Source organism: Protomyctophum bolini, assembly GCF_963924005.1.
Source record: "Protomyctophum bolini genome assembly, chromosome: 4".
Lineage (NCBI taxonomy): Eukaryota > Metazoa > Chordata > Actinopteri > Myctophiformes > Myctophidae > Protomyctophum > Protomyctophum bolini.
In genome coordinates, this window is record NC_137865.1 from 9984615 (window position 1) to 10002229 (window position 17615).

General features: G+C 43.4%; 1 protein-coding gene across 1 annotated transcript in view; it reads left to right on the forward strand.

Annotated features, from left to right (window-relative positions):
- The window catches only part of pparab (peroxisome proliferator-activated receptor alpha b), a 58517-nt gene that overhangs the window by 23689 nt on the left and 17213 nt on the right, over positions 1–17615 (forward strand). The window contains exons 3-4 of the mRNA XM_080761080.1: positions 3024–3187; positions 9364–9502. Coding sequence (XP_080617206.1) covers positions 3024–3187; positions 9364–9502 — 303 coding nt within the window. The remainder of the gene's footprint in view (positions 1–3023; positions 3188–9363; positions 9503–17615) is intronic.

Here is a 17615-nt window from a genome sequence, read left to right on the forward strand (position 1 = left end):
ACAGTGCAAGGGATTTCAGGCTTCATTTTACGTTCATGTTAGACCCGGGGAACGCTTTGTCCATATTTTTTACAGTCTATGGTAATGATCCTACCGGAAGAACTGCAAGAACCTAGTCTCAGCAATATACTACAATCTGTACATTGAAACTATATCTGGTAGATATATCTGGTAAACAAACGATGAACCTAGCATCTATTTAAATTACATGCAATCTGAATTGCACACTTAACATTGTGGTCAGGAAAACATACAAAAGTAGTACAGTACTTGAGTAAATGTACTTTCCCCAGCACTGGTTTCCCTCTCTGTAGTCTCCTGTCCCTGCTCTCTACCATACACTATACTGTTTGTCAGGTGGATACTTCAAATGTCCAAACCTGTTGGACATTTTCACGATTCAAAATAAAATAAAAAGCAATATGTAAGTAGGGCTGTTTTTGACAGCTAGTCCTACTAGACCCCAAGAAATTACATCTGGCCACAAAAGATCACGGGATTTACAGAATGTGTCAAACTGACACATTGAGCCTATGACACACAGTGTGGCTTCCCCCAGTAAGCTACCTTCACATTCAGTAGATACAGTGATCTTTTGTGGCCAGATATAATTTCTTGGGGTCTAGTAGGACTATAGTAAATAATGAATAAATAAAAATCGCTATAAAATGTCAAAAACTGCTAAAATCCCTAAAACGAAAGAAAGCAGCAAATGAAAAAACATACTTTCTCTTTTACTTTCTCTAATAACAACCTAGAACATGAACCTTGGTTGAAAAAAACTCAAGTTGTCCTTTAACTTCGCTTCCGACTGTCACTCTGTCTCTATGTCTCTATCTTCTTCCCCTACATCTCTCTCTCTCTCTCTCTCTCTCTGTCTGTCTGTGTCTCTCTCTCTCTCTCTCTCGCTCCATTCCCCTCTCCTCGCCCCACAGCCGGAGAGGAATTCACACATTCCTCAGCCACCAAGCACCACCTCTCAGGAAACCTCCACTTTACTCGTCTGTGTGTTTGCCTCAGCATAGAGGCCTACAGTGCATGTACGCACGCATGCACGGAAGACGCCTCACATTGATTTATGGTTACTAGTAGTTACTACACAGTGTTGTAACATGCATAGAGGCAGAGGTAAACAGAAGACTCACTGATTGAGCATGTTACTAGTAGTTAATACACAGTGTTGTAACATGCATAGAGCCAGAGGTAAACGGAAGACTCACTGATTGAGGGCTGGGCAATTAATTGGAATTTACAACCAGTAACCGACTTAATCTTAAAGTCATGTGGGTTAATCAATTAGCCGAGAAGCAGTTTTGTTACATTTCCTATTTATCAACGAATCAACTTGATATTATTTTTTTCTTATTAGGCTATTGATTACATAAGCCACTGCATTATACAGTACTTTGTTTTACAATGTTGGCGTGGAAAATAAATCGTGACAATTGAAGATCTACAAGCTCGCAACACGTCGCATAACATTGAAAAAGTTTTAAATAGTTGTGATGTTGATTTGAAGTCATATCGGCCAGCCCTACTAAGAAGTTGTCGTCTGTCGGGTGGAAACCTCATGTCCAAAACTGTTACTTTTCAGGATTTAATAAAAAATAGCAAAAGTAGCAGATCTATTTCAAAACGGGTTGCATTGCGCCGTATTTCAAGCGTGTGGTGGATCTGCTACTTTTGAGACTTCTGTGACGCTGTAGTATGATCACGTAGGACATTCACTTATGTGAATGTCCTTGATGAGAGGTTTCTGCCCAACAGCAACATTATGCAAAAAGCATGAAAAGTAGAACGCTGGAGGAAATCCTAAGCAAGCAATCGGTGGGAGAAACCATAATGGAACATTATGGAACTAATGTGTTTTCGAGTTTATGGCCGTTTAATATACAGTACCCAAGTCCTGACATCAAAGCTATGTCTCCTGCATCATAAAGTAAAATAATATAACGCTTTCCAAAAATAACTTGTATAAAGAAAGGGTCCACTCAAGGCATTTTACGTTACCCAGCATAAACTGCCTCTGGAAAAAGTAGTGGTACTTTAAGCCAAAGATACCACGACGCATTGGAGTTGAACCTGGGATCTCTGGTTTCCCCAGGCAGCATCTCTACCCATTCAGCTAAGGCTGCCAAACCGCTGAACCACTGCAGTGGTTCATACCGTACCTTTGCTAATTGAGAGCAGCGGATCCACAAGCTTGAAGCTTCTACTGTATAGATCTTGACAAAATCTTGACAAATTCGGCAATCACTTTGAACATTTTGAATAACGCAACACTTCTGTTATGTCGGTCAAAATGGCACAATACATTTTCATTAGGAGGCCAAAGTATACCAATGTGGGGGTTCTTGACATGAAAATGTTTGAGAACTGCTATTATGTGGAGGACTCGGAAAACAAAATGTCACCATAGCTGTATATTGACATCTCAGTCATACCACATGTTTACGCCAAACAAGCTTAGGGCCAAATCTGGTATCCCCCCCCTCACCTACTCGGCTTGAATTCATCCCACTGTTTAGTAACCATTGTTGTACGCCGTGCGCCATGCAAATATCACACATTGTTTCCAAGCCCATATAACTGTTAACGCTGGTCCCGCCCCCCACGGATGGCTGTGTGTGCATGTGATTGGAAAAGCGGCGGTAAACAAATGCTCACATCATGAGGTGCAGTTAAAATAGATAAAAATAGATAAAAGGATTCCGTCCATCGACGTCACTAGTCCATGCCAAGCAACGTGATGGAGCTGCCGTTATATTTCCATGAAGGTGTCTGCCAGAAACGCTACAGAAACAGGAGATGGGCACCTGCCCTATGCGCCACATGGCTCCCAGCCTCCCAAGACTACTTACCACTTATGGCCCTATTTTGTTACTGTACGTTATGAAGGCGTTGTGTGGAAATAGCTGACCTTCAAGCAATGCAACGCATTGTAGAGCTTGCAGATCAGATATTTTCTAATGTTTTATTTGTGTTTTTAATACTTGTACACAATTGTGTTCCCTCCCCCCCAGATGCCCTGACCCCGGCGTCCAGCCCCTCGTCTGGGATCTACGGGATGGTGGCGGGCCAGGAGGACTTGACGTCCACCTCCTCCTCCCTCAACCTGGAGTGCAGGGTGTGTTCTGACCGAGCGTCGGGGTACCACTACGGCGTCCATGCCTGTGAGGGCTGCAAGGTGAGAGACGCTGGACACACCCCATATGACCATCATTTAGCAGCCTCTACAGCCACACCCCATATGACCATCATTTAGCAGGCTCTACAGCCACACCCCATATGACCATCATTTAGCAGGCTCTACAGCCACACCCCATGTGACCATCATTTAGCAGGATCTACAGCCACACCCCATATGACCATCATTTAGCAGGCTCTACAGCCACACGCCCATATGACCATCATTTAGCAGGCTCTACAGCCACACCCCATGTGACCATCATTTAGCAGGCTCTACAGCCACACCCCATGTGACCATCATTTAGCAGGCTCTACGGCCACACCCCATATGACCATCATTTAGCAGGCTCTACAGCCACACCCCCATATGACCATCATTTAGCAGGCTCTTCTACAGCCACACCCCCATATGACCATCATTTAGCAGGCTCTACAGCCCATATGACCATCATTTAGCAGGCTCTACAGCCCATATGACCATCATTTAGCAGGCTCTACAGCCACACCCCATATGACCATCATTTAGCAGGCTCTACAGCCACACCCCATGTGACCATCATTTAGCAGGCTCTACAGCCACACCCCATGTGACCATCATTTAGCAGGCTCTACAGCCACACCCCATGTGACCATCATTTAGCAGGCTCTACAGCCACACCCCCATATGACCATCATTTAGCAGGCTCTACAGACACACCCCATATGACCATCATTTAGCAGGCTCTACAGCCACACCCCATGTGACCATCATTTAGCAGGCTCTACAGCCACACCCCATATGACCATCATTTAGCAGGCTCTACAGCCACACCCCATGTGACCATCATTTAGCAGGCTCTACAGCCACACCCCATATGACCATCATTTAGCAGGCTCTAGTCTACAGCCACACCCCATGTGACCATCATTTAGCAGGCTCTACAGCCACACCCCCATATGACCATCATTTAGCAGGCTCTACAGCCACACCCCATATGACCATCATTTAGCAGGCTCTTCTACAGCCACACCCCAGACGTCGGTTTGGCCGACACACAGCCGCCATTATTAGATTTTTCTTTTACAACATGGGTGTTGACAATATTATACATATGATTCAGTAAAGTAATTATTTACCAAAAGAATGGTGTGCGGGCCCTACCTCCTTCCATAATTGCCTTATTGGCCCTGCACCCACTGTCGAGGTGCGTGTAAATAGGTATGCTCTGAATATTATACAGCCCATGTGCCCCGATTTTTATACCACGTTGAACCTGGTGTGCCTATTTTGGGAAATGTCATTATCCTACTATAAATGTGTGAAATCTCTGCCTGTCTTGTTTGCAACTTAGAAAAGCTAACTTACAAAAATACAATTTAGCTGATAGAAATAGTTTTACATGTAGGCAAGGGAATGTTGGTATGAAGCTTTTGAAACACATGGCAGAACTTTTCAAAACTTTTGTCACTTTAACACTTTTTAAGACAAATGGCAACAGCCCCCCCACCCCCTCTGTCTCTCTCTGTCTCTCTCTGTCTCTCTCTCTCTCTCTCTCTCTCTCTCTCTCTCTCTCTCTCTCTCTCTCTCTCTGCAAGCCTGTGTGTGTGCGTGCGCCATTTAGTCTCAGCCACACACACACACACAGATACAAGCACAGACAAGAGAGAAGAATCACAGGCAGCTGTTGGGAGACTATACAGGTTAACCCCAGTTCCTGTCAGTCAATAATAATCTGTCGACTATATTTACAGTAATTCCAGCACAAACGATGTAGTCTGTCACACAGAGACGCAGCAGTGAGCTCTCGTAACCTTATACAGCAGTGGTTCCCAAACCTTTTAGCCTGTGACCCAAAAGAGACATACTACATAAACATTTGTTTTCTAATTTATGGAATTTCTTAGATTTTGTTCTTTTTTATTTTTGTTACATGAAATTACAGAAAAATAAATAATTTAATTTGTTTTTAATCCATGAAGAATGTAGCAAAAATAAAGGGACCGATAAAAATGGACCCACTGCTTGGGAAACCGTGCTGTATAATCCAAAACTCCTCAGTAAAGTGCAGTACCACATCTCTCAGACCCAGGGCCACAGGTGTGGGATCATGTCTCGGTTAATTGTTTACCAGTTGAGTTGAAGAGCAACCCGAGGCTGTGTTTTGAGCATTAGACTGACTCCACAGCAGTGGTTTTCACTGGTTGCAGTGTGCCTCCCATGGGATTTAGTGACATCCACACATTGTTATTACAATATAATATAAGACCGACAACAAAAACTCTTTTGATTGACTATATCTGTGCTTTGTGTACACACCATTGCCGTTGGGCAGAAACCTCTTAAATCCATATTTGAACTTTATGTGTGCGGTTTTTTTCTCCCCGAAGGCATCGTGTGTGTGTGTGTGTGTGTGTGTGTGTGTGTGTGTGTGTGCGTGGGCCATGTCCATAGACTGCAAGCATGTATTCTTTTAGATGCCGTTGCCTTTCTGCCATGCAGTTCTTGTGTATGACAACCCAGTCATTTACAGCCTGATGTTGGATTGTTACTTTTAAGGTTTCAAAAACGTAGCAGATCTGCAAGCTCCAACAGTGACTATATCCAAAGCTCTCCCGTGCTCATAAAACAAACGTTCTTGTGTTGACATGGCGGCCCCCTTATAGTGGCCGTGGGTCAGAGTCCCAGGCTGATTGCCTACGTGGGCAGAGAGGCCAGGCCGTGTCAAGGCAGGGCTGTGTTTACCACCTCCCAGGCTATCAGCCGTGTCAAGGTGGAAGCCATTGTCTCTACAACAACCATGTAGAGAGCAGCCATTAGAAGAAGGGCCCCACTGTATATCTGTCTGAAGGCCTTTGACATGCCAAAGGTGAAGCACATGCAAGCACGCACACTACACACTCGCATGCATGTGCAAAGAGTGGACAAAATAAAGAATTGGTCTGCCCGGTGTATAAGTTAGTACGGACATGCGTGCATTACACACACACTGACAGACATAGTCACATACAGTACACGTGTGTGTGTGTGTGTGTGTGTGTGTGTGTGTGTGTACACACACACGCCATAGGGTGGGTGTGTGTGTGACAACATATGTTATTTTATGTTGATGATTGTTGCAGCATGTGATGATGCAAGACATATTTTGATGTTAAGTTGATAATTAAGGTTTTTATCTATCTGTCTTACCTATCTTATCTTCCCATCCCCTCTGCTCTGCGTTGTAGATTATAACACAAGGTAGGGCAACAGATAAGTTACTTTTCAGGATTCAAATTCACCAGTGGAGGAAGTGGCTAGTTGTGCAACATTCTGTATCGACTGTACAGTATAGGCTACTTCTGGCATTTCTGTGTAATATTGCCCTGTAAATGTCTAGGATTTAAAACTAGCTCTTATTTGCAATGTTCTGGAAACAATTCTGGAAACCGTTTTGGGTTGGCGGGCAGATTTCACTGTTGAAACAGCTGCATTTATATAAGATTGGTATTATTTATGAGAACTCACCATAGGCACATAACATACAGTAGGTAGTGGGTTTCCTCATTATTTTAATTTCCAGCATTTAAATGTACGTATCTGTTTCCCTGTCTTTAACCCAGGGCTATATCGCTGCTGTCGGACAGAAACCTCTTATCTCCATGTTTTAACATGAGTTTTTCGTAAGTTAATGGTCATGGACTATATCCGAACGACAAGCTCACTTGTGAACTTGTAGATCCGATATTTTTGCCTAGCCTCCTAATGTCCGTCGCAGTCCCGCCCCTTCCAGGGTCCAGGAAATGATTCCTCGTTCATTTTCCTTATAGACATTTCAAAAAGTATTTATTTATAGACCTTTTAAGCCTCGTACAAAGCCAGCTGGAGTTGTGAGAAATCATGAAGACAAACAAAAAAATTCGGGCCGAACAAGAAGAAAACGGCAGGTTACAACACTTTTTTTCTTGTTTTCTTCTTTGTAAGTATTTGTTTGGTCCAAAATATTGTTTGTCATGATTTGTCACAACTCGAGTTGGCTTTGCGCGACGCTTAAAAGGTCTTTAAATAAATACTTTTTGAAATGTCTATGGGAAAAATGCATTGGGAATTATTTGGGCCTGGCGTCGTCATGAAAGGGGGCGGGACTGCGATGCTCTATCATGACCATGGCTAGGCCAGCTTGTGTGGCCGATGGCAACATCCCACATATTTTAAATCATACTTTAATTTCATGGTGTTGTTGGTGACACGTACTATAATGGAAGTACCGCTCAAAAAGGAATGCTGCCGAGTCCTATTGCACTCGAGGATATTTTGTAACAAAACAAAAAGTTGTCTGAACCGAGTGACCTATCCTCCAGCTCCTCTCATGGGAAAATGGCAGAAATAGTTTGACCTCTATTACGGTAGCAACACACTGGCCCCCTGCAGGGCCGCACGCATGCACACACATACACACTCGTCATACACACATGTCTGGCAGGGAACGGCTCTGCTGGCATGCTGCCCTGGCTGGCCTCACACGTGCGTGCGTGTGCGTATGTGTCCCACAGAAACGGACAATGTGAGGACAATTTTCCTGGTGGTCATTGGAGAAACGGTTGTTTTTATGGTTCAAAATGATTGGGGAGTTAGGCTTACCTTTACAATTAGGAGAAGATTCAATGTCAGGTAAGGATTAGAGTTTAGGAGTTAAGGTTGGAGTTATGCCTGATTTATATACTTTTATGTAGTTTTGTGCCTTTGCATATCTACAAAGTGGGGTCCAGGCGAGTCACAAATGGAACCAAATGGTCCATTTGCTAGTGTGTATTGTATTGCTGCAAGCGTTTGCATGTCCCTCTTTCATAGCAACGGTTTGTGTAATATCACCTGAATGATGACTCCACCCAGAGGCCAGAACCAACACTTGATTGTTCTGTTACACATTGTAATTCACTTGATGGTTAACCATGCATTGTGAGAGTCTGTTTGTTCCGCAATGCTACGAGGACTCTGTTTATTTTCCTGGTTATTGCAAACCTGAAATTATTTCCTCCAAAGAAATAAGAAGGCAGCTATTAATCTGGTTGCATGGTGCTATTAAGCAATCCAGTATTCCCCTTTCCATTTGCAGCATGTTGACTGGTCTCAGAAGACACATGTTGCTCTTTGTGTGAGATTGTGTAAACTCAGTGGAAATCGGTGGCGAAATGATAACCGTGTATGGTGATAGTGTCACGTACCACCACTCACATGGTTGAGTCAATAATTGTGATTAATGACCTCTATTTCATTTCTAATGGGGAGAGTTGGTCAATAGCATCTTCTGGATGGATTATTTGGATGCAAAATAAGGTTACTCAAGGCTCTTTTGACTCGTACTCTTAACCACTTAATAACCATTTAACCATTTATTTTTATTTTTAGTTTCATTCCAAATATTCATTTTTATGCCCCCTAAAGGTTCTCAAAGTGGAGTCCCCAGGGGCCCTTGTTTGGGAGGCGGGGGATTGTCCAGGGGTGCCCAGTAAAATGTGTTAATACAGCGTCGCAATCATTTTAAACACTTCAAAACTAGCAGCTAGTTTTATATAATTGTATAATTTAAACTGTGTCTGTCCCTATGTATGAGTACGGAAATAGAGTTGCGTGGCCACCAAGTGTCACTGTTGAGATTACACACACCCATATTGACCACTCCAGCACACGCATGCACACACACAGACCCATTGACCACTCCAATTATTTGCGATTATCGCAAATAATTGCAACTAAGCGATTATACAATAATTGTGACAGGCCCTATGGGTAATACATACAGTAACCAGTGGGGCATGTATTCACAACTTGCATCATTCACGACTTGCATTGTTCCTCAGTAGTTTGGCCCTCAACACACACACACACACACACACACACACACACACACACACACACACACACACAGCACCACTCAGTTCAGATTGGTGTGAATTTTTGAATATTTTTTATATATATTTTTTCTCATAAATCTTCTCTTCCCTAGCAAAAATAAAAACCTTTATATCAATTTGGGTGGTCCTTGGCATGAAAACAATGTGAGAACCACTGTCCTATGGTGTTCAAAGATTGTAAATGTAAAAAAAACAATAATTAACCCCCAACACTAGGAGGAGTGTTAAACATTGACAATAATAACTTGGTGAGACTGCAGGGTTTGGGATTGATTTGAACAATGCTTCTGTTCCACCATGCAGGGGTTCTTCAGGAGAACCATCCGTCTAAAGCTGGAGTACGATAAGTGTGAGCGACGCTGCAAGATACAGAAGAAGAACCGCAACAAGTGCCAATTCTGCCGCTTCCAGAAGTGCCTGTCTGTGGGCATGTCCCACAACGGTGAGTCGCACGCACACACACACAGGGACGGAGCTACCGGGGGGGAAGGGGTGGTGGTCTCCCCCCGGCCCAGACCTCTTGGGGCCCCGGGCTGTCAGATGATCGATGGGCGATTTTTTACACAGTCACTCACGACAGATAAAACCAGCGGGCCCCCGCGAATCCCGCATCCTCCCACAATTAACCATATACAGAGCTTATAGCTATAGCCTATAATAGCCTACACTTTAGCAAAATATCATGTCTGATGAGAATGTACTGCGCTGGACAAGCACCGTGGAGTCTGTCTCACACTCTCCAACAGACATCCTCAGCCACGCTCCCAAAGTGGCAGCACCTGTCAATCATTAGTAGGCTAATCACTCTCTGTGAGAAGTGCTTGTGTGGAGTTCCTTTTCTCCACAACAGACTTTTTCTCTTCTAAACCCCTTGTTGGGTGGAGACAGACAATACTTTGCCAGCATGTTTGCCTCCTTTTTGGGCATCCCAAGTTCTTGAAACCTTCTAACAACCAGTCTGTGGTTATGTCCTGCCTAGACTGCCAAATATGTAAAAAGATATCTGAGAATGGTATGTACTGGTACGGTATGCACTGTAGAAGTTAGTTGGTCTTTAGTGACCTTGGTCATAAAAGCTTCCTCTAGGCTGGGGTCAAAGGTGTAGGCTATCTCTAATAGAGACACTCCTCTGGACTCATCGACCACAACACCATCTGGTGTATTAGCTGTCAAAGATGTAAAAATGTCCGGGTTATCACAGAGATGAAGCACACACAGGGCTGTCATGATTATGACATTTTGAAAAATTGACGGTTGTCTCAACTGTCGTTGAACATTATGAATAAAATGTACATTTCTGTTTGGCTTTAAGGGTTTGTAAAAAGCAACGGTGCCCATCTAGGTTTTTAACCTTTTTTTGAACTGCTATTTATGACGATTATGCAAAAACTAATTGCGATTATCGTAAATAATTTCAACTAAGCGATTATACCTAGGCCCTACGGGTAATATATACAGTAACCAGTGGGGCATGTATTCACAACTTGCATCATTCACGACTTGCATTGTTCCTCAGTAGTTTGGCCCTTAACACACACACACACACACACACACACACACACACACACACACACACTACAGACTGTTACGTGCCAACACACAAACAGGCTCTTTAGCAGCAGTCTTAGGTGTTCGGTTGCAGGTTAAAACAAGTCTCCAGCTGGCAACAGGAACAAGCTATCGTTTTCCCATTTCAGAAATTTGATTCGACTGTATCCTTCCATGCTCTGAAATTGTTCATTCACACCATCAACATACCTGCCGCGGTACATAAAGCAGTGGTTCTCCAAAAATGCGGACCCCCAGAGGTCTGACAGGGTTTTAGGGGATTTAGGGGACATCATAGACCTGGCCAAGGTCTATGCCCTGCTGGTCACAATGCACTGAAATAGAATGCACTGATCACCTGTGTGTGTGTGTTTGTTTGTGCGCAGCTGTGTTCACACACAGACACGTGCACGCGTGCCTGCCTAATGTCAAGATCCAAAAGGTTAATATCATTGGAGCGTTTACTCAAAGACTGAGCATACAAATACAGACATGGCTTTTGGTCTGAATCTATGGTGGTCCAAGTCCACAGTATGTGAGCCCCGACCCATGACACATTTATGGGTCTGATGATGGGTGATGGAACCCCCATATCTTCAATGTCTGATCCAGATCCACCCCCCGACATAGTTTAGGGGATTTAGGGGACATCAAAGGAGGAAAAGTTTAACCACTTTGAACATATTGTATGGTTCGGATATTCAAAACTCACACTTACAAGTGTGAGGCGAGGGGCGCCTGGTAATGTTTGTTTAAAGTGCTCTAAAAACAAACATTAAAAGTCCATAGACTTGGCTGCTACTCTTAAAGTGCTCTAAACAAACGTAATTCCAAAAGCCAGACGTACATGGGAGGCCCTCACAAATTAGCTGATCTACAAGCTCATGTGTTGCATTGTGATGCGTTGGGGTCCCCAGCAAAATGTGTGAATGCAGCAATCATCACAATCATTTTAACAACTGCATCCATATTTATACATTGGTTATTAAAAAATGCTCACTTGCTTGTATATCTGGCGCTGCACGCCTGCAGGAGGTGTGTGTGTTTTGTTGAACCCGCTCACCCTGTTTGAACCAATAGGGAGGGAGCTTACCCTCTTTGAACCAATAGAGAGGGAGCTCACCCTGTTTGAACCAATAGAGACCAGGGAGCTCACCCTGTTTGAACCAATAGAGACCAGGGAGCTCACCCTGTTTGAACCAATAGGGAGGGAGCTCACCCTGTTTGAACCAATAGAGCGGGAGCTCACCCTGTTTGAACCAATAGAGACCAGGGAGCTCACCCTGTTTGAACCAATGGAGAGGGAGGCTCAGGGTGTTGTCGGACAGTATTCATCTGTCAGTCGTAGTACCGTACCGTACTTTAAACATGCAGTGTAGTTGTAATAAATGCATTAGGAAAGGGGAGGAGATAATGCTGAGATTGTTTAATGTAATTACTTTACCCAGTAGTAGTGCAACAATTACCTAAACAGTATTTTTAATCCAAGTAATTTTGAGTTACTAAAGTTCCAGTGAGTGTGTCTTGTATGTGGCTGAGACAGACTATTGAGCCTATATTATGAGATAACATGGCAGGGGGTGGAGTTCTGATGGGAAATCTTCTTTCGGCTAATTCCCATCAGAAACATACAGTAGCACTATAGCTTGTAGTGTAACTAGTTACTCTTGATGCCAGGTAATGTGACATTATTATTACTTAATAGTGTATTAGTGCGTAAACATTTACCAAAACATTTCTGTCCGAGGTCAGGGTGTACAATGAACCCAGGACCGGATCAATGGGCAGAGGGCAATGGCAGTCTGCTTCCTTACACAGATGGGACAATAATAGATATCTCCAGTTGCTCCTCTGAGAACCAGCACAAAAAAGTTATGCGCACCCCTTTTTAACTCATATCTTTGCTTCTGGGGGGGGGGGGGGGGTCCCTGGAACAACATATATTCAGATATAGATTACTTATCATTTTCGGGGGTCTTGACATGAAAAAGTTGTATTACCACTGCCATAGAAACATAGGGTTTTCAGAAAACTTTCATGATTTTGAAGCCACTAGCCACTGTGCTAGTTCGGGTGGATGTCATCAGTGTTTGAGAATTGGGGGACAGTGTTCCACTGCCCTCACAGTCTGGCATTGTGTCTGGCATGTTGTTTACTCCGTATCAACATACAGCATGGCATGTTGACCTCTGGCCAAGGTCTATGCCCTGCTGGTCACAATGCACTGAAATAGAATTCACTGATCACCTGTGTGTGTTTGTGTGTGTCCGCAGCTGTGTTCACACACAGACACGTGCACGCGTGCCTGCCTAATGTCAAGATCCAAAAGGTTAATATCATTGGAGCGTTTACTCAAAGACTGAGCATACAAATACAGACATGGCTTTTGGTCCGAGTCATATGGTGGTCCAAGCCCCGACCCATGACACATTTATGGGTCTGATGATGGGTGATGGCACCCCCATATCTTCAATGTCTGGATATGCTACTGTTAAACGGAAGATAGCTTCTTAGTTTGACTCATGACTATTTCTATGTGTTTGATGTATTACCTTGTGGTGTTCTTGCTTATTGTGAATTGCTTTGGATTAAGAGCATCTGCTAAATGCCTAAATTGTAAATTGATGTCTTAATTATCTCGATTTGGGAGAGTCCTAAACCTTCGATCGCCCACATTTTGAAACTCATTTTGCCCACACATGCAAAATCCATTCTAATACTTTTGGAAATATGTTATGAATTATTTAAGTTTTGTTCCAACAATAGAAATTGCCTGTGTGAGCTTGTCGATCTGCTTTAAAAAAAAAAATATATATAGATGGCTGAAACAGGGCCTGAAAATGGGTTAAAAACCAAGCTGCATAATTGCCAATGCTGAAGTGGCGTGCAGAATTATTACATAATCGTCTAATCAGATTTATTTGAGATAATCACAATTATTTAGCATAATCTTCATAATCGTTTCCATGTTGAAAAATGTTTAATATATTTGTAAAGCGTTGTAAGCTTGTAGATGTAGCTATTTTTATCAAGGTCTTTTTTATTGATTTTATATTATCTATCTATAAATGCACAAAGTCGCTGTACACGGACGGACACAGACACACGGACGGAGTGCCAAACATATACTCTCTCCCCATGCCTTCGGCCTGGTGGAGACAATAACTGGGTGGGGCGTGCATTTCCAACTTGCATCGTTCCAAGTAGGCCAGTGCCCAACGGGCACCGCTCTAGTACTTAAAACAATGCAGTGGTATACTCCAACACCTCCCCCTCCACCCCTCAAACACATCTAAATAAGACAAAAACAAATCATATGTAGATTATGTACAGTATAAATAATAGACATAGGCCTACGAAATTTCACTAGGTTACATATTCTGCAGATAATTCATTTAAGAAATAAGTATACAATTATTAAATATGTCAGTAATGTTTTGTATTTTAATTTCTTATTATGATGCCTAAAAGGCCAACACATTTTGTATTCATATATTCCCATGCATGTTCAATGCCAAAAACAATCATAATTATTTGTATGGCAATTAATCGTCGACTTAACATTTGTAATCGTGACAGCCCTAATACACTGGTCAAATATCGTCCGTAGCGATATCAGTTGGACTTTCTATCAGTTGGGCTTCCTCTTTTTTTCCCTACTCTACAATTTACAATTTAGGCATGTAGCAGACGCTCTTAAAGGGATATTCACTTTCGTCAGAATTTGAAAGTGAAATATCCCTTTAACCCATTTTGGGGCGGGAACCCCTTTTGGTGTTTTAAATCTAAATGTGTCTAAATGGGTTAATCTAGAGCGATTTACAATTGGTAAACTAAACACATGCATAGAGACATTGTAGCGCCTCAGTAATCCAGGATCATAGCCAAGAAAGAACCTAACATCAGTCTGTTTAGACTGATATGGACAAAATGTACATTGAAACTATAAAAAACTATAGTTTTTAATATCTAAATATCATGCATTCTAAATGGCATTTTAACCTTTGCACAAGACTGCATGGTCGTCGAGGCCAGGTCGAGTGCTACGGCCTAAAGCTGGGAGTCTGAAGAGGTGAGTCAGTCTGCAGTTCTAACTGCAATGAGGAGTTTGTTCCACAGTTACTCTGCTTCCTATGTGACTCCGTACCGGTCCTAATGCATAGGACAACTGCATCATGAGTGCAGGCATTCATAACCAAGTTGGAAGTTGTCATGAAAGGCAAAAGTTTCCATTTGTGTACGCTCTCAGAGTGATGGACCCCGTAAGGGTCCGTTTGGACCTCTGCTGTTCCCCGAACCGGTGCCGTAGTAGGGGGGTGTGTGCCCTGGGTTATGTTGGCTATAGAGCGCCTATACTCAGCTGTAGTATTTATGTCAATGGCACTTCGTGTTTGTGTGTGTGTGTGTGTGTGTGTTGGGTTTCATATAGGGTGGTAATGTGAGCGCGGTCGGGGAAGGACACTGGAGAGGGAACTGTTAAGTGATCCTGTGAGGTCGGGTGGGTTTCGGAGAGACCACAGGACTGAGGTTTGGCTCATAACGGAAGTTTTATAAGTCGTCGACTCGTGGCTACTATTATTGATCATCTATTGATAGCACAGCTGCTGCTGAGGATGCAGGAAGTTTGCCATTTTATGAGAAAACATCCTGTACTGTCGTTACACACTTAAGGGCCCAGTTTTTGCCCTTTTTTTTGTATTTAGAAAAACATGTTGCTTGTAGATAGGCTATTTGAACTATTTAAAAATGTTTTTCAAAATGGTAAAACCATAAATAAAAGAAAGGCAAAGAAGTTTAGGGATACGGGGTAAGGCACAGGTGAAAATCGGGCCCTTAATTCTTTCTGCGCCATCTACGATTATAATCGTACCCCCTAGGGCCTAGGCTATGGTACGGCATCAGCCATCTAATACCCCCCCCGATAATCCATTATGTGAAAGCAGTGACCATCAATTTACCTTTTAGCATTGCTCCGGTTGCTATGGAGCACCTCCGTCCCCACCAGCTATGGGATTTTTTTCCGTCCAGCTCCATTGTGCCTCCATTATAACAGGATTTTCAAAGCCCTGCATCTCTAAAGCGTCGAGCGCTGTCCATGGTGTGCCGTCGCGCATCCCGGCGATCGTAAATCATTCGTGACTTTGTCTCGCATCGCACCGGACATGTGACCATTTCTGACGAGAGCTAAGGGGTATGAGCTAATGTTACTGATCACGGTTCTCACACCAACAGCCCCCACCTCACTGATAACCCGGAAATGAAACAGAGGAGCGTAGAGTGAGAGTGGACGGATGGCACAGGTTAGGTGTGCTCATGCTACCACCTAGCGGGCATCCAAAGAATTTTAAAGTCATGTAAAAAAAAATGTAGGCGACACACATACAGGTAGCTCCGTTGTCATTATACTGCCTTAGTGGCTTTGTCATATGATTTGGGGAGTGTTTTCTCACTCAACATTTAACAAAACAACACGCAGTTTAAGTGTATATAGGGGTATCTGCACATCTACACAGTATGACTTTAAACAGTTCTGTGTGGATTAACCGGGGCTACTAATATTACACACAACAGAGATCATGTGACTGTGCTAGAATACTAGATCGTGTCCAGACATGGACTTTAAATAACGGACAGGAGGACGCGTGGAGCACGTCCAACAGCTTGCTGCAGATCACCTGTTCAGACAAGGTGAAGTGTAATGCATGCTTCAGTGATGCCATGCTGCTGTGAGCCTGTGAGGGCTGGTTCGTTACCTTATCCTACCCCTATACTGTAGTTGTTGCTTGTCCTCGCCTGGTCTGTGTGCCCTGAGTTTCCCTGAGCAAGGCACTTAACCCCTGCCTCCCCACACACACACACACACACACACACACACACACTTTATGTGTAAGTGGCAAATAATATGAGCGTCAAAGTGAGTTGAAAAGAAGGTTTAACGTCATAATTTAATGCAATCAGATAGGACTTTTCTGTTTGTATGTATGGGCTGTTTTTTTGCCACTGTATTTTTTTGCCATGTTTACTCCGTATCAACATACAGCATGGCATGTTGACCTCTGGCCAAGGTCTATGCCCTGCTGGTCACAATGCACTGAAATAGAATGCACTGATCACCTGTGTGTGTGTTTGTTTGTGCGCGACACGTGCACGCGTGCCTGCCTAATGTCAAGATCCAAAAGGTTAATATCATTGGAGCGTTTACTCAAAGACTGAGCATACAAATACAGACATGGCTTTTGGTCTGAATCTATGGTGGTCCAAGTCCACAGTATGTGAGCCCCGACCCATGACACATTTATGGGTCTGATGATGGGTGATGGAACCCCCATATCTTCAATGTCTGATCCAGATCCACCCCCCGACATAGTTTCAATGTATGGATATGCTACTGTTAAACGGAAGATAAATAATATGAGCGTCAAAGTGAGTTGAAAAGAAGGTTTAACGTCATAATTTAATGCAATCAGATAGGACTTTTCTGTTCGTATGTATGGGCTTTTTTTTGCCACTCAGTAGGCAGTCCCGCGTAACTTCCAGGTATGTTGATGATATCACACACATCTATTGTTGCTTCCCAACAATCCTGGGGTTGAGGACTTCTTCCACACTGGAAATGACAGAACATAATAGCCTGCCCACCTCCATTTGCATCCTCCCTCCTCACCTAGGCTCTCTCTCTCTCTCTCTCTCTCTCTCTCTCGCCCCCAGTGAGGTCGAAGTTGCATCCCTTCCCCCTGGGACTTAAAGTGTGTTTACTGTTTAGCTCCACTCAGTGTATCTCCTCTCCATTTCTTTTGGCTCCTGGCCAGCGCTCCAGTGTGCACTTCTTACCTGCTTTACAAACTGCTCATCCACTTAGTGAGGATCTAATGAGGTGTGTGTGTGTGTGTGTGTGTGTGTGTGTGTGTGTGTGTGTGTGTGTGTGTGTGTGTGTGTGTGTGTGTGTGTGTGTGTGTGTGTGTGTGTGTGTGTGTGTGTGTGTGTGTGTGTGTGTGTGTGTGTGTGTG